This window comes from Symphalangus syndactylus, chromosome 10, assembly GCF_028878055.3.
Source record: "Symphalangus syndactylus isolate Jambi chromosome 10, NHGRI_mSymSyn1-v2.1_pri, whole genome shotgun sequence".
NCBI classification, from domain to species: domain Eukaryota; kingdom Metazoa; phylum Chordata; class Mammalia; order Primates; family Hylobatidae; genus Symphalangus; species Symphalangus syndactylus.
Genome location: NC_072432.2, coordinates 89037879 through 89056410, shown reverse-complemented (window position 1 = coordinate 89056410; position 18532 = coordinate 89037879). Strand labels below are relative to the sequence as shown.

Genomic DNA, 18532 nt, shown 5'->3' with positions numbered 1-18532 from the left:
AAAAACAGTAGATGTTGGCATGGATGTAGTGATCAGGGAATGCTTCTATACTGCTGGTGGGAATGTAAACCAGTACAGCCACTATGGAAAACAGTGTGGAGATTCCTTAAAGAACTAAAAGTAGAACTGCCATTTGATCCAGCAATCCCACTACTGGGTATCTACCCAGAGGAAAAGAAGTCATTATTCAGAAAAGAAACTTGCACACGCGTGTTTATAGCAGCACAATTCGCAATTGCAGAATCGTGGAACGAACCCAAATGCCCATCAATCAACTAGTGGATAAAGAAACTGTGAAAATATATATATATATATGCTGCATATATATGTACATATATATGCTGCATATATATGTACATATATATGCTGCATATATATGTACATATATATGCTGCATATATATGTACATATATATGATGCATATATATGTACATATATATGCTGCATATATATGTACATATATATGATGCATATATATGTACATATATATGATGCATATATATGTACATATATATGATGCATATATATGTACATATATATGATGCATATATATGTACATATATATGATGCATATATATGTACATATATATGATGCATATATATGTACATATATATGATGCATATATATGTACATATATATGATGCATATATATGTACATATATATGATGCATATATATGATGGAATTCTACTCAGCCATAAAAAGGAATGAATTAATGGCATTCGCGGCAACCTGGATGAGATTGGAGACTATTATTCTAGTGAAGTAACTCAGGAATGGAAAACCAAACATCATATATTCTCGCTGATAAGTGGGAGCTAAACTATGAGGACACAAAGGCATATGAATGATGCAATGGACTTTGGGGACTCAGGGGAAAGGGTGGGAGGGGGCGAGGGATAAAAGTCTACAAATAGTGTGCAGTGTATACTTCTCGGGTGATGGTTGCACCAAAATCTCACAAATCACCACTAAATAATTTACTCTTGTAACCAAACACCACCTATACCCCAATAACCTATGAAAAGATAAATAGAAAAGAAAGCCAAAAGACAATGAAATATCTTCAAAATGCTGAGAGAAAATAACTCTGAGCCTACAATTGTGTATCCAGCAAAACTATCATTCAAGAATATCTGTGAACAAAAGGTGAATTTACTACCAACAGTCTTTCACCAAGGAAGTAAAAGAAATATCAGAAAGAATGTAAATGATGCTAAAAAGGAGGTATAAGATGTAAGAAGGAACAAAAAAAGACATGGATAATATATAGGTAAATGTAAATAAACATTGTCTGTACACGACAGTTGTTCGCACTTGGGCATAATTTTGCCCCCAGAGAACATTTGGTAACATATCTGGAGAAAATTTTTGGATGTTAAAACTGGGCAAGCAGATAAGTTTGCTACTGGCATCTGCTCAACATCCTTCAATGCATAGTATAGTTCTCCCATCTCCCACACAAAGAATTGTTTGGTCCAAAATGTCAGTAGTAGCAAGACAGAAACCTTAAAATCATAAAAATAATGTCTAAGTTGTGGGTGGAAGGCAGGTATTTCAGGAGGGGTGATCAGAGTCAAAGTGGTTTCAGGTCCCTGTATTATTCAGGAGAAGTATTTAAATACTGATTAACATTATATGTGTTACACATAAATGGTCAAATTTTAGTAACAGCAATAAATTCCTAAAAGGAAAAAAAATATGATAACTGGCTCAAGAAGAATTGAATATCTGAATAAACTTGTAACAAGTACATAAATATAATTAGTAATTAAAATCTTCCCATTTAAAAAAAACCCAAGCCCAGTTCACTTCACAGGTGAATTATATCAAATATTTTAGGAAAAGATAGTTCTAACATTACACACTCAGAAAATAGAGGAGAAGGGAGTATTTCCCAGATAATTATATAAGCCTAGTATTATTATCCTCACACCAAACCAAAAACATTACAAGAAAACTACAGAGAAACAGCTTTCATAAATAAAGACTCAAAAATCATCAACAAAGTGTTAGCAAACTGAATACAGCAACATATAAAAAAGGGTTATATACACTACCTAGTGGAATTTCTTCCAAAAATGCAAGTTTGGTTTTACATCTCAAAATCAATAAAATAAAATAAAGCCTACATTAATAAAAGATAAAAATGACAAGATCACTGCAAATAATGTGGAAAATGTATTTGATAAAATCCAACACCATTCTAAGTTTAAAAATTCTCAAAAGAAATAGCAATAAGAAGTCCTAGCCGTAGCAATTAGGCAAGAGAAAGAAATAAAAGGTACCCAAATAGGAAAAGAAGCCAAACTATCTGTCTTCACTGATGGTATGATTCTATGCCTAGAAAACCCTAAAGACTCCACCAAAAGGCTCCTGGAACTGATAAATGACTTCGGTAAAGTTCCAGGATACAAAATAAATGTACAAAAATCAATAACATTTCTATACATCAGTAACATTCAAGTTGAGAGCCAAATCAAGAATGCGATATCATTTAAAATAGCCACACACACCAAAAAAAACCAAAAAACAAAAAAACAAACACACAAAAAAATTCCCTAGGAATACATCTCACCAAGGAGGTGAAAGATCTCTATAAGGAGAACTACAAAATGCTGCTGAAAGAAATCATAGATGACACAAACAAATGGGAAAACATTTCATGTTCATAGACAGGAAAAATCAATATCATTAAAATGTCCATACTGTCCAAATCAATCTATAGATTCAATGATATTCCTATCAAGCTACAAATGTTGTTTTTTCACAGGACTAGAAAAAACTATTCTAAAGTGTATATGGAACCCAAAAAGAGCCCAAGTAGCCAAAGCAATCTTAAGCAAAAAGAACAAAGCTGGAAGCATCACATTACCCAGCTTCAAACAATACTATAAGATTACAGTAACACTGGACATGGTGACTCTTGCCTATAATCCCAGCACTTTGGGAGGCCAAGGTAGGCGGATCACTTGTGGTCAGGAGTTTGAGACCAGCCTGGCCAATATGGTTCTAACCTCGTCTCTACTAAAAATAGAAAAATTAGCCAGGTGTGGTGGCACACACCTGTAATCCCAGCTACTTGGGAGGCTGAGGCAGGAGAATCGCTTGAACCTGGGAGGGGAGGTTGCGGTGAGCTGAGATATGCCACTGTACTCAAGCCTGGGTGACAGAGCAAGACTCCATCTCAAAAAAAAAAAAAAAAAAAAAGACTACAGTAACCAAAACAGCATGGTACTGTTACAAAAACAGACACACAGACCAATAGAACAGAATAGACATCCCAGAAATAAAGCCACACGCCATCTGATCTTTGACAAAGACAATGGGGAAAGAACTCCCTATTCAATAAATGGTGCTGGGATAGCTGGCTAGCCATATGCAGAAGAATGAAACCAGACCTCTATACTACCAGAATATGCAAAAATTAACTCAAGATGGGTTAAAGATTTAAATGTAAGACCTCAGGCTATAAGAATCCTAGAAGAAAACCCAAGAAACACCATTCTGGACATTGACCTTGGGAAAGAGTTTATGACTAAGTCCTCAAAAGCAATTGCAACGAAAACAAAAATTGACAAGTGGGAACTAATTAAACTGAAAAACCTCTGCACAGCAAAAGAAACCATCAGCAGAGGAAACAGACAACCTACAGAATGAGAGAAAATACTTGCAAGCTATATATCCTACAAAGGTCTACTATCCAGAATCTATAAAGAACTTAAACAATTGAACAGGCCAAAACCAATTAACCCCATTAAAACAACGGCAGAAGGCATGACAGATACTTCTCAAAAGACATACAAGCAGCCAACAACATATGAAAAAATGTTAAACAGCACTAATCATCAGAGAAATGCAAATCAAAACCATAATGAGATACTATCTCACACTAATCAGAATGGCTATTGCTAAAAAAGCTAAAAAACACATGCTGCCAAGGCTGCGAGAGAAAGGAACGCTCACACACTGCTGGTGGGAAGAGAAATTCGTTCAGCCTCTGTGGAAAGCAGTTCGGAGATTTCTCAAAGAACTTAAACCAGAATCACCACTGGACCCAGCAATCCTGTTACTGTGTATATATCCAAAGGAATATAAATCATTCTACCAAAAAGAAGCATTCACTCCTATGTTCATCGCAGCACTATTTGCAATAGCAAAGACATGGAATCAACCAAGGTGCCCATCAACAATAGACTGGATAGGCTGGGTATGGTGGCTCACGCCTGTAATCCCAGCACTTTGGGAGGCCGAGGCGGGCGGATCACGAGGTCAGGAGATTGAGACCATCCTGGCTAACACGGTGAAACCCCGTCTCTACTAAAAATACAAAAAATTAGCTGGGCGTGGTGGCGGGCGCCTGTAGTCCCAGCTACTCGGGAGGCTGAGGCAGGAGAATGGCGTGAACCTGGAAGGCGGAGCTTGCAACGAGCAGAGATAGCGCCACTGCACTCCAGCCTGGGTGACAGATCGAGACTCTGTCTCAAAAAAAAAAAAAAAAAATAGACTGGATAAAGAAAATGTGGTACATATGCACTATGGAATACTATACAGCCATAAAAAAACAGAATCATGTCCTTTGCAGCAGCGTGAATGGAGTTGGAGGCCATTATCCTAAGTGAATTAACACAGGAACAGAAAACCAAATACTGCATGCTCTCACTTATAAGTGGGAGGTAAATAGTGGGTACCCATGAACATAAAGGTGGTCACAAAAGACACCAGGGACTACTAAAAGAGGATGGGAGGGAGGGGGCCAAGGGCTAAAAAACTAACTTGGGGGTACTATGCTCAGTATATGGGTTCAATTATACCCTGGGTGACGGGATCAATTGTACCCAAAACCTCAGCATCATGCATATAGCTAGGTAACACGTATCCCCTGAATCTAAAATAAAAGTTGAAATTCTTTTTTTAAAAAAATAGCAATAGAAGGAAGCTTAAACTGATAAAGAGCATCTATAAAGAATAAGCTAACCATCCTACTTAATGGTAAAATAATGAATGCTTTCCCTATAAAATCAGGAACAAAGCAAGGATTTTAGCCAGTGCAATGGGCAAGAAAAAGACATTAAAGGCACACAAACTGGAAATCAAAAAGGGAAACTTTATTCACAGATGACATGATTATGTAAATGTAGAAATGCTTAAGGAATCTACAAAAAAATCTAGCAAAACAAGTTCATTGAGGTTATAGGAAGACAAAAATTAATCATATGTCTATACTTGCAATAAACGATCTGAAAACAAAATTTAAGAACACCATTCATAATAGCGTTGATTTATTTATTTTTATTTTTTGAGACAGTCTCACTCTTTCACCCAGAGTGGAGTGCAATGGAGCAATCTCAGCCCACTGCAATCTCCACCTCCCAGGTTCAAGCGATTCTCATGCCTCAGCCTCCTGAGCTTCCTGAGTAGCTGGGATTACACGCATGCGTCGTCACACCCGGCTAAGTTTTGTATTTTTGGTAGAGACGGGGTTTCACTATGTTGGCCAGGCTGGTCTCAAACTCCTGGCCTCAAGTGATCCGCCTGCCTTGGCCTCCCAAAGTGCTGGGATTACAGACATTAGCCACCATGCCCGGCCCATAATAGCATTTAAAATAATGAATAATTAGGAACGGATTTAACAAAAGATGTGTAAGACTTGTACACTGAAAACTACAAAAACATTACTTAGAGAAATTAAAGAAGACCTAAGCTAAATGGAGACTCATACTACATTCATGGGTTAGAAGACTCAGTGTTGTTAATATGGCAATTATTCACAGATTGGCCTGTCAAAATGCCAGTAGGATTTTTCATGCAAACTAACAAGCCGATCCTAAAATGTATATGGAAAGGCAAGGGATCTAGAATAGCCAAAATTATTTTGAGAAAAAAAAAAAACCTGAAGGAGTTAAACTATCTGATTTCAAAACATATTACAAAACCACAGCAATCAACACATTGGGATAAAGATAGACCTGTAGAGCCTGGGAGTGGTGGCTCATGCCTGTAATCCCAGCATTTTGGGAGACCACGGCAAGAGAATCGCTTGAGCCCAGGAATTTAAAGACCAGCCTGTGCAATACGGTGAGCCTCCATCTCTTCAAAAATAAATAAAAAAAAAAAAACAGGTGTGGTGGTATGCAGCTGTAGTCCCAGCTACTTGGAAGGTTGAGGCAGGAAGATCACTTGAGCCCAGCAGTTTGAGGCTTCAGTGAGCCAGATCATGCCACTGCACTCCAGTCTTGGGTAACGCAATGACACCATCTTTAAAAAAATTAATTTATTTTTTAAAAGATAGACTGTAGATTAATGGAACACAACATAGAGGGGGAAAAAACCTTACATTTATGGCCAATTGATTTTCACAACAGTGCCAAGGCAATATAATGGAAAACAGATACTGTCTTTTCAACAAATGATGCTGGGACAACTGGATATCCTTACGCCACGACAAAAACCCTTGGAGCTTTTCTCCCTACTATATTCAATAGTGGTACAATCTGAATGTTTGTGTCCATCCAAAATTCATATGTTGAAATCCTAGCTCCCAAGGTATGATATTAGGAGGTAGGGCCTTTTGAGAGGGCAGAGCTCTCATCAGCGAGATTAGTGCCCTTATAAAAGAGGCCCCCAAAAGCTGCCTTGCCCTTCCACCACGTAAGGATGCAGCTGGAAATCACAACTTACGAACCAGAAAATGGCCCTAATCAGACACCGAATCTGCCAGTGCCTTGATCTTCAATTTCAGCATCCAGAACTGTGAGAAATAAATTCCTGTTGTTTATTAAGCAACTGTTTATAAGCAGTCTATGATATATTTTAGCAGCACAAAGAGACTTAGAGAAATAATTAACTCAAAATGGATCATAGACCTAAGTATAAGAGCTACAGTTGTAAGATTTCTAGAAAAAAGCAGAGAAAGTCCTTGAGTCATTGGATTAAGCAATGATTTCTTAGGACACCAAAAGCACAACCATTAATAAAAATAAAAATAATAAATTGGACTTCATCAAAATTTAAACATGTATCCTCTTCAAAAGCCACCATTAAGAAAATCAATGGAAAAAGAGCTGCAAATATCTCCAGCAGTGTATAAAAAATGATAATACATTATAACCAACTGGCTTTTTGCCAGGAATGTAAATGCTAATTTGACATATTATTATCATTCTGAAAACCCTTTCCTTATTTTTTGTTGCATGCATTTCCATTTCAATATGAAATTAATAATTTTATTGGACTCCCTGAACCAAAGTGATGTAAAGTAAAATATATGGTTTATTAAGAAGGGTCTGACTAGAAAATAAGGTTGAAAGTAGTCATGTGTAAACTGTTACGATTAACGAGAATTTTTAAAGAAAAATTTGTTTTAAGGCCGGGCAAAGTGGCTAATGCCTGTAATCCCTAAACTTTGGGAGTCTGAGGCAGGTGGATCGCTTGAGCTCAGGAGTTTGAGACCAGCCTGGGCAACATGGCAAAACCCCATCTCTACAAAAAATACCAAAAAATTAGCAGGGCATGGTGGTGTACGCCTGTAGTCCCAGCTACTCAGGAGGCTGAAGTGGGAGGATCACTTGAGGCCCACGAGGTTGAGACTGTAGTAAACTGTGATTGTGTCACTACACTCCAGCCTGAGCAACAAAGCAAGAGCCTGCCTCAAAAAAAATAAAAAATAAATTGGATAAAGATTTGAAAAGATAAGTCACCATAGTGTTTGCAGAAACAAAAAAGATTTGAAAACACATTTCACCAAGGTAGGTATACAAATGGCTAATAGTACATGAAAAGCTGTTAACACAGGCTGGGTACAGCAGCTCACACCTGTAATCTCAGTGCTTTGAGAGGCCAAGGTGAAAGGATCACTTGCAGCCAGGAGTTTGAGACCAGCCTGAGCAACAAAGCAAGATCTCATTGCCACAAAAATCAGCTAGGCACAGTGGTACACGCCTGTAGTCCCAGCTACTTGAGAGGCTAACACAGGAGGGTCAGTTGGGCCTAGGAGCTCAAGGCTGCGGTGAGCTGTGATCGCTGTACTACACTCCAGCATGGGTGACACAGCAAGACCTCATTTCAGATAGATATTTATGTTAATATCCTTGAAACCTCAATGAGATGCCACTATGCAACTGCTAGAATGATTATAATCCAAAAGACTAACAAATCAAGTGTTAGCAAGGATGTGGAGAAACTGGAGCCCTTATACATTGCTGAGGAGAATGTAAAATGGTAAAGCCACTTAGGAAAACAGTTTGACAGTTTCTCAAAAAGTTAAATATGCACTTACCATGTTAAGCATAGTTACCATATGACCTAGCAATTCCATTCCTGGATATCTACCAAAGACAAATAAAACACGTCCACACAAAAACTTATGAACACTCATCATAGCATTATTAATAATACACCAAACTGGAAACAATCCAAAGTCCACCAACAAGTGAATGGATATACAAAATATGATATATGCATTCAATAGAACACTATCCAACAACAAAAAGGAAGAAAGCTATCCTGCAATATAGATGAATCTTGAAAACATTGGTATATAGCTAAATGAAGGAAGCTATATACAAAAGACTGCAAATGTGTGATTCCATTTATACAAAATTTCAAGAAAAGGCAAACCTATAGAGACAGGAATCAGTCATTTTTTTTTTTTTTTTTTTTTTGAGACAGAGTTTTGCTCTTGTTGCCGAGGCTGGAGTACCATGGCACGATCTCAGCTCACCGCAACCTCCGCCTCCCGGGTTCAAGCAATCCTCCTGCCTCAGCCTCCCAAGTAGCTGGGATTACAGGCATGCACCTCCATGCCTGGCTAATTTTTTAGTTTGAGGCTGGGTGCTGTGGCTCACGCCTGTAATCCCAGCACTTTGGGAGGCCGAGACAGGCGGATCACGAGGTCAGGAGTCCGAGACCAGCCTGGCCAACATGGTAAAAACCCGTCTCCACTAAAAATACAAAAAATTAGCTGGGTGTGGTGGCATGAGCCTGTAATCCCAGTTACTTGGGAGGCTGGGGCAGGAGAATCACTTGAACCCCAGAGGCAGAGGTTGCAGTGAGCCAAGATCACGCCACTGCACTCCAACCCAGGGCAAGACCACTTCAAAAAAAAAAAAAAAAAAAAAAAATATATATATATATATATTTAGTTTGAATCATATGGAAGAGCAAATATTTGACCTAATATTGAAGAATAAAGTCTGAATACTATGAATTCAAAGTCTAACTTTTTTAAAGTTTAAATAAACATTGCAGTGGCCAAGCACAGTGGCTCACACCTGTAATCCCAACACTTTGGGAGGCCAATGTGGGAGAATTGCTTGGGCCCAGGAGTTCAAGACCAGCCTGGGCAGCAGAGCAAGACCCCATCTCTCTAAAAAAAAAAAAAAATAATAATAATAATATTACAGCCAGACATGGTGGTACATGTCTGTAGTCTCAGCTACTATGGAGGAAGACTAAAAAAAGAAAGAACATTCTAAACCCATAGAAAGCAGAAAAAAAGACATAAAAGTAAGCACTGCAGTTAATGAACAGAAAATAAAGACAGAAAAGAGGAAACCAACAGGCCAAAATCTAGTTTTCTGAAAAAACAACAAACCACTGGTAAGACTGGTGACAAAAGGAAAGAAGGCACAAATACGAATTAATATTATGAACTAACATATAGCACAGTACTTTTTAAAATGTTATGCTGTAAATTTTAGTACTTAGACAAAATGAATAAATTCCTTTGTAAATAACCAAAACTGAAATAAATTGACTAAATATGAAAATGGTAACTAGCCAAAACTGACCAAACAAGAAATGCAAATCCTCTATAGTCCTATAGAGTGTAAAGGAATTGAATCAGTAGATTTCTTTTCCAAAAATAAAAAACCAGAACTCAGAACAAGTGAGTTCTACCATAATACCAGAGACAGATTATCTAAATCCTGTACATATGCTTCCAAAGAATACAAAAAGGAATATACTCCAGCTCAGTGTATGAAATAATCACATTATTGATTCCAAAATCAAGTAATCGTAGTAAGAGAAAGCCCAACGTTATAAATGCAGGCATTCCAAACAAATTATTAGTAATAACACACTAAATCTACAAAGTGTATTACAGATAGAATTGATGGCCAGGTACAGTGGCTCACATCTGTCATCTCAGCACTCCGGGAGGCCAAATTAGGAGGCTTGCTGGAGGCCAGGAGTTCAAGATCAGCCTGAGCAACATACTGAGACACTGTTTCTACAAAAAAAACTAAAAAATTATCTGGGCACAGTGGTGCACACCTGTAGTCCTAGCTACTCAAGAGGCTGAGGCAGAAGGATCACATGAGCCCAGGAGGTTGAGGCTGCGGCAACCTGTGACTGTGCCACTACACTAGGCACCAGCCTAGGCAACAGAGCAGGACCCTGACTCAAAAAAAAATAGAATTAATCATAACCAAATTAGGTTTATCTCAGGAATCCAAGGGTGGTTTAAAATTAGAAGTCAGCCAGCTGTGGTGGTTCACACCTGTAATTCCAACACTTTGAGAGGCCAAGGCAGGAGAATTGCTTGGGCCCATTCAAGAATGACCTGGGCAATATAGCAAGACCTCAACTCTACAAAAAATTTAAAAATTAGCTGGGCGTGGTGGTATGCACCTGTAATCCCAGCTACTTGGAAAGCTGAGGAGGGAGGATTACTTGAACCCAAGAAGCAGAGGTTGCAGTGAGTACGTCACTGCACTCCAGCCTGGGTGACACAGCGAGACTGTCTCAAAAAATAAATAAATAATAATGAAATAAAATAAAATTAGAAGTCTCAGCTGGGTGCAGTGGCTCATGCTTGCAATCCAAGCACTTTAGGAGGCCAAGGTGGGAGGATCACTTGAAGCCAGGACTTTGAGACCAGCCTGGGCAACACAGCAAGACCCCATCCCTACCAAAAATAACAATTAGCTGGGCATGATGGCACATGCCCGTAGTCCCAGCTACTCTGGAGGTTGAGGTGGGAGGATTGCTTGAGCCCAGGAGTTTGAGGCTGCAGTGAGCTAATTGTGCCACTGCACTCTGGGGCCCAGGCAACAGGGCAAGACCCTGTCTCAAAAATAATAATATAAATAAATAAAATTAGAAGTCTCTTGATGGAATTCATCACAGATTGGTTAAAGGATAAAAATATTATCTGAATAAATTCAGTGGAAGCATCGTTAGAAACTCTTAACGGTCTAGACATAGAAGGGAATTTCCTTAACCTAATTAAGGTTAATGACCTCTAAACTACAGCAAACATCATTACAGTAAAACATTCCTTTAAAATCAAGAACAATTTCTCCACTTGTATTCAATATTGTAGAAGTCCTACCAAGTGTGTTACTAGAAAAAGATGCACACACAACTTACAAATGAAATAACAAAATATTCATTAGTCACAGGTGATGTAATTAAAATAGGCTCTAAAATCCATTGGAATTAACAGAGTTTAGTAATACAGCCAGTATAAGACCATATACAAAATCGACTCCATTTCTATACACTAGCAGTAATTTTAAAACAGTCTCCCAAAGTGCTGGGATGACATAGAAGGATGACTGTAATTAAAAAGTTAGACAATAACAAGCATTGATGAGGATGTGAAGAATTTGGAAACCTCATACTTTGCTAGTTGGAATATAAAAAGGCACATCTGGCCAGGCATGGTGGCTCACACCTGTAATCCTAGCACTTTGGGAGGCCGAGGTGGGTGGATCACTTGAAGTCAGGAATTCGAGAACGGCCTGGCCAACATGGTGAAACCCCATCTCTACTAAAAATACAAAAATTAGCTGGGCATGGTGGTGAGTGCCTGTAATCCCAGCTACTCAGGAGGCTAAGGCAGGAGGATTGCTTGAACCCAGGAGGCAGAGGTTGCAGTGAGCTGAGATCACGCCACTGCACTGCAGCCTGGGTGACAGAGTGAGATGCCATCTCAAAAATTAAAAAAGGAAAATTAGCCAGGCGTGGTGTTGTGCACCTGTAATCCCAGTTACTGGGGAGGCTGAGGCACAAGAGTTGCTTGAACCCAGGAGGCAGAGGTTGCAGTGAGCCGAGATCACGTCACTGCACTCCAGCCTGGGCAATAGATCAAGACTCTATTTCAAAAACAAACAAACATTTAGGTAAACATTCTTCTACAATCTTCCTAGGCATACATACATATTCATACACATATATATGAATATAATTTTACATAATTATTGAATCAGTTACTTTGGAAAGAAAACATAAAACACTAACATTTAAATCACTAAAAATGTCTGTTCCAAGATAACTTACTGGTATTTTTTGTTAACAGGTAATGCTACAAATATTTTACAAGACGCAGAAGTGCATTACATTTCTCGAGAGATGTGTAATTCTGAGAGGAGTTATGGGGGAATAATTCCCAACACTTCATTTTGTGCAGGTGATGAAGATGGAGCTTTTGATACTTGCAGGGTAAGACCAAGTAATTTTCCTTTAAAATATTTTCTGAAGCCAGAAGGGAACTTGTCAAACAAAGCCTTTGATAACTTTCTGGTGGTCTTAATTATCAGGCCTAAAAATAATAAATCATTTTTTCTCCTTTTTAACTATTTCAACAATCCAAATCTTCTTGGTTCCTGATTCCATGGTTTCTACAGTCATCAGGGTCAACCTTAGGCAGAATTTACCTTGAATCCTTTTTTTTAATCATTACCTTTGAGATATAATTCACCTAGTTAAAAGTGTACAGTTCAATTTTTTTTTTTTTGAGATAGTCTCGCTTTGTCACCCATGCTGGAGTGCAGTGACACAATCTCTGTTCACTGCAACCTCTGCCTCCCAGGTTCGAGTGATTCTCATCCCTCAGCCTCCTAGGTAGCTGGAATTACAGGCACACAGCACTATGCCCAGTTATTTTTTTTTCTTTTTTTTTTTTTCTTTTGTATTTTCAGTAGAGACGGGGCTTCACCTTGTTGACCAGGCTGGTCTCGAACTCCTGACCTCAAGTGATCTGCCCACCTCGGCCTCCCAAAGTGCTGGGATTACAGGGGTGAGCCACTGCGCCCAGCCTGTTACTGTCTTTTTTATTATAATCATCGTTGTGGGTGTGAAGTGGTATCTCACAGTGGTTTTAATTTGCATTTCCTTAATGACTAATGACGTTGAGCATTTTTGCATGTATTAATTAGCCATTTATATGTCTTCTTTACAGAATGTCTATTTGGATCCCTTCCTCATTTTTAAATTGAGTTGTCTTTTTATTATCACTGAGTTATAAGCATTTTTCATGTATTCTGGATACAAGTCCCCTACCAGATATATAATGTACCAAATTTTTCTCCCATTCTGTAGACTGTTTTTTCACTTTTCTGAGGTTATCATTTGCAGCACAAATGTTAATTTTTTTAATGAAGTACAGTTGATCCATTTTTTGTTTTGTCTCATGCTTTTTTACTCTTTCATTCCTCTTTTCTTCACTATTTCCAAATCTACTAGTCCTTCACTCCTGAGTACCCCATGCTCTCACCTTTTCCTACTCATTCTCATTTCTGCAATCTAAAGTTTATCTTTTCTGTGTCCTTTTCCTTAAAAATCTTGCTGAGTAAAATAGTAAAGAATCCAATCTAATTGAATTGCATTCCTAGGCCAAACATCCTCATCATCAAAAAATAATTATTCAATGCCTGCCTTATATAGAGAATTGGAAACAGTTATCTCAGTGTCCTTGTTGTTTTGAGTGCATTAACAGGCCTTGGTAACAGCGTTTGGGTGCATTCATAATTTTGTATAGACTATGAAAGAGACCTGTCATTTATGATACTACTGAGACGCTTTGCCATTTATGCTCATTTTGCTGCACTAGCCATTGTCAACATTTAGAAACTTGTCATCTCTTGCAAGACGCCAGTTGACTCCTCTCCCTGGCAAGCAAACCACACACATGCCTAAAAGAATCCCGCATACATTTTATACTTCCCACACACAGTATTCAGCAATATTCTAATAATAGACAGTTTTTACAATATTTCACACACTTCCTAAATTATATTTCTCCTGAGTAATTGTATTTAAAAATCCAAACAATTTGATTTATAGTATTCTGGCTCAAAACTAGGCAGATGAGAAATTTATCTACCAGCTATATGGTTCCTCCAAATACCTGGGCAAAACTGAATTCCTCCTGTTTGAGTTGGAAGATTAAGCTCAAAATCTATTGATCTTTATAAGTTGGGGGTATATTGAAAATGTGTATTTATATAAATGTATGTTTGATGTAAATAATTTATTCCAGCATTACTGTTCTTGAAGAATACTAGAAGTAACAAACACTATTTTGGGACTTTTTTGACAGGGTGACAGTGGTGGACCATTAATGTGCTACTTACCAGAATATAAAAGATTTTTTGTAATGGGAATTACCAGTTACGGACATGGCTGTGGTCGAAGAGGTTTTCCTGGTATCTATATTGGGCCATCCTTCTACCAAAAGTGGCTGACAGAGCACTTCCTCCACGCAAGCACTCAAGGCATACTCACTATAAATATTTTACGTGGCCAGATCCTCATAGCTTTATGTTTTGTCATCTTACTAGCAACAACATAAAGAAATTCTGAAGGCTTTCATATCTTTATTTTGCATTGTGTCCCTTTCTATGTTCTATATAATGAACATCATTTAGTCTTCTAGCAATTAATTGCCTACATTAGAGATTTCATGTGAACATTTTATGGGCTGTATTGTGACAGATATACAATTGTAATTTTGGCACTGAATCACATGCCTCCTTGAAATATCTTGTTTTATTTTATAATCATAATTCTGTATCTGGAATACTCATAGAGTTTGTACAAAATATTCAGTTAAACATATATTTTATGTGTATAAATGCCAAATAATAGTTTATAATTAAAATGAAAGCTGTTATTTGGTTAAATTAATCAAAATTCTTTCTTAGATTTTATTCTAAAACATGTTTGTATGATTTTTTTGAATTATAATCTCGTTTCCAATTCTCAAAGTATATTTAGAGAAACAAGTATTTATCTGTTATTTAAATTCTAATTAAAACCATTTATTTAATATCAGTACTTCGTTTCCTCTGCCAAGAGAGCTATGGTATACACACCCCCAAATAATTTACTTTTTATTTAGAAATTTATGACTTTTTTCCAGCAGTATAACCTACTTTCTAAACTTTATTTTCTTGAAGTCCATGCTAAAATTTTGTATCCCATGGGGCCTCTGAATTAACTGTAAGAAGCAACTGGAAAGCATGCCGGGTAAAAGAGGGACGCCAACCTGGGATAAACTTTATGATAACTAATGTATAAATTGAATTAAAAGAAACAAAAGAAAATTAGGGCCAAGCATGGTAGCTCTTACCTGTAATCCCAGCATTGTGGGAGGCCAAGGTGGGCAGAATCACTTGAGGTCAGGAGTTCAAGACCAGCTTGGCCAACATGGTGAAACACTGTCTCTACTAAAAATACAAAAATTAGTGAGGCATGGTGGTGCATGCCTGTAATCCCAGCTACGTGGGAGGCTGAGGCACGAGAATTGCTTGAACCCAAGAGGTGGAGGTTGCAGTGAGCCAAGATTGCACCACTGCAGCTTGGGCGACAGAGCTGGACTCTGTATCATACACACACAAAAAATGAAACAAAAGAAAAGGTTGATTGAATTATATCTACTATTAGTCAACTCTCATTTCCCTTGAACTTAGGAGATTCCATTTAGCAAAGGAGAAATAGTTATTTTCTTATCCTTCTTTTTACATTCAACATCTAAAACCAAGTGTTCTTTGTTGGTGTTTTGTGTCAACCTAATTTCAGGATTTAAATGAAATTAAGCATGAATATCTCATGTATTAATTTCCTTCATTATTGGTTTGACACTGGGATCATTGTTTATTGGTTTAATATTGGGTTAATGTTGTTTAATATTAACATTTAATATTGGGTTAATATTGTTAATATTGGAATATTGTTTATTGGTTTAATATTGGGGTTATCTATCCCACTCAAGGAATAGATGACTGTGCTTTTTATAGACTAAGCAACACTGATGGAATGTTGGTTGTTCTTTCTTGAAAGAGCTCTTAGCTTATCCATTGACAAGGTCTCATAGATGGTGATGCTTATATAGCAATTAGCATGATGCACTCGTCTTTTCCTATTTATACTACCTGAATATCACTCAGATTCACTTGATAGCTCTGAATGTTAATAAAAAGAAATTCTTCTAAAATGTACTGCCAGTATTAGAGGAGAAACCTTTGCTTTTCACTTTAAAGGCATCTTCTAATTACTCTTTAGGTTCACGTTTCTTATCTATGTATTTATTTTGGAGGTGGAGTCTCTCTGTTGCCCAGGCTAGAGTGCAATGGCACAATCATTGCTCCCTGCAGCTTCGATCTCCTGGGCTCAAGCAACCCTCCCACCCCAGCCTCCTGCATAGCTGAGACTACAGCTGTACCCCACCACATCCAACTGTTTTTTTTTTATTTTTTGTAGAGACAGGGTTTTACCATGTTGCCTAGGCTGGTCTTGAACTCCTGGGCTCAAGTGATCTGCCCACCTCAGCCTCCCAAAGTGCTGGGATTACAGCGGTGCGCCACCACTCCCAGCCTAGGTTTATAATTCTGTTCTTTTCTTTTTTCCTCCTTTTAATTCTAATCTCATGACAGATTAGGTTACATTTCTGATCAGGCGAGAGCCATTATCTGCTATTTATCTTTTTGCCCAGCTTAGTTTACTATGTCAGCCAGCTGGAATCCAATTATAAAATTTCTATCACAAGAAACTATCAGAGTATAAACTTTGGAAATCTAAGATAGACTTTGTTTCAACTTTTGTTTTAACATCGTGTCCTTTTTATTTATTTTTTAAGAGGCTCTGTCACTCAGGCTGCCTAGAGTGCTGTGGCATGATCATAGCTCACTCCTGGGCTCAAGCAATCCTCTGGCCTCAGCCTCCCAAGTAGCTAGGACTGTAGGGCCCAGACCACCATGCTCAACTAATTTTTAAATTTTTCATAGATACGGAGTCTCACTATACTGACCAGGATGGTCTTAAACTTCTGGCCTCCAGCCATCCTCCCACCTCAGCCTCCCAAGGTGCTGGAATAACAGACACGCACCAACTTGCTTGGCCTTTCTTTCCACTGTTGCTCTGTTATTTAGTATCTATCAAAGTTTAGATGATGATTAACACCTATTTACAACACTGTTGTGATGATTACAAAAGCTGAGTATGTGAAGTTCTTAACATTTGAAAGATGCCAGTAACTGGTTTCTATTATATATTAATATCCCATCTATCATTCACACACTCTTTCTCATTACAAAGATCACTATCCTATTGGATGTCTCATATATCATCCCCCAAAATTACTGAAACAAAGGATCCTTTTCTGCTTATAAATTCAAATTTTAAAATACGCTATTTTTAAAAATAATTTTTATAATTCCCCAAATATTATACCCTTATTATTTAAACTGAGAAAGGGCCAAGCATGGTGGCTCATGCCTATAATCCCAGCACTTTGGGAGGCCAAGGCAGACAGATGGCTTGAGCCCAGGAGTTTGAGACTCCTGGGTGAAATCTCGTCTCTACAAAAAATGCAAAAATTAGTCAGGCGTGGTGGCATGCGCCTGTAGTCCTATTTACCTGGGAGGCTGAGGTAGGAGAATCACCTGAGCCCAGGAAGTCAAGGCTGCAGTGAGCCGTGATCACACCACTACACTCCAGCCTGGGCAACAGAGTGAGAACCTGTCTCAAAAATACATAAATACATAAATAAATACATAAATAAAATTGAGAAAACACCGACAAGTAGAAAGAAAATCATCAGCTGAGCTTGATGGCTCACACCTGTAATCCTTGGAAGGCTGAGGTGAGGGCAGATTGCTCAAGCCCAGGAGTTCGAGACCGGTCTGGGAAAAACGGCAAAACCCCATCTCTACAAAAAGAATTAAATTAGCCGGGTGTGGTGGTATGCCTGTAGTCCCAGTTACTGGGGAGGCTGAGGTGGGAGGAGGCTTGAGCCCAGGAGGTAGAGGTTGCAGTGAGCTGAGATCATGCCACTGCACTCCAGCCTGGGTGACAGAGCCAGACCCTGTCTCAGAAAAACGAAAAGAAAATCATCCGTTACCCTATTATGTAAAGACAGCTGCCGTGAAATCCTACCTTTTTCAGTTACTATAATGGGTATTTTTACAAACCTTTATTAAACATTATTTTACCCCAACTATTTTGAAAAATTTCAAACCTATTGAAAGTTGAAAAATAGTGCTCTGATTACCTGTATATACCTTACCTTTTCCCCCCAAATATTAACATTTTGCCCTGTTTACACTCACACTCTCTTTCTCCAAACACAAACACACACAGACTTACACAGACATATTATACACACACAAACTCTCTCTCTTTTGTTTTCTGGTCGAAAAATTTGAAAGTAAATTGCTGGCATCATGTGACTTCATCCCTAATACTTCAGCATGTATCTCCTAAGAACAGTAACATAATCACACCACCATCATCACACCAAAGA

General features: G+C 38.1%; 1 protein-coding gene across 1 annotated transcript in view; it reads left to right on the top strand.

The window, feature by feature from the left end:
- Positions 1-14609, top strand: part of TMPRSS12 (transmembrane serine protease 12) — a 43010-nt gene extending 28401 nt beyond the window's left edge. The window contains 2 exon segments of the mRNA XM_055294884.2: positions 12308-12450; positions 14330-14609. Coding sequence (XP_055150859.1) covers positions 12308-12450; positions 14330-14581 — 395 coding nt within the window. The 3' untranslated portion in view covers positions 14582-14609.
- Positions 14610-18532: the final 3923 nt, after the last annotated feature.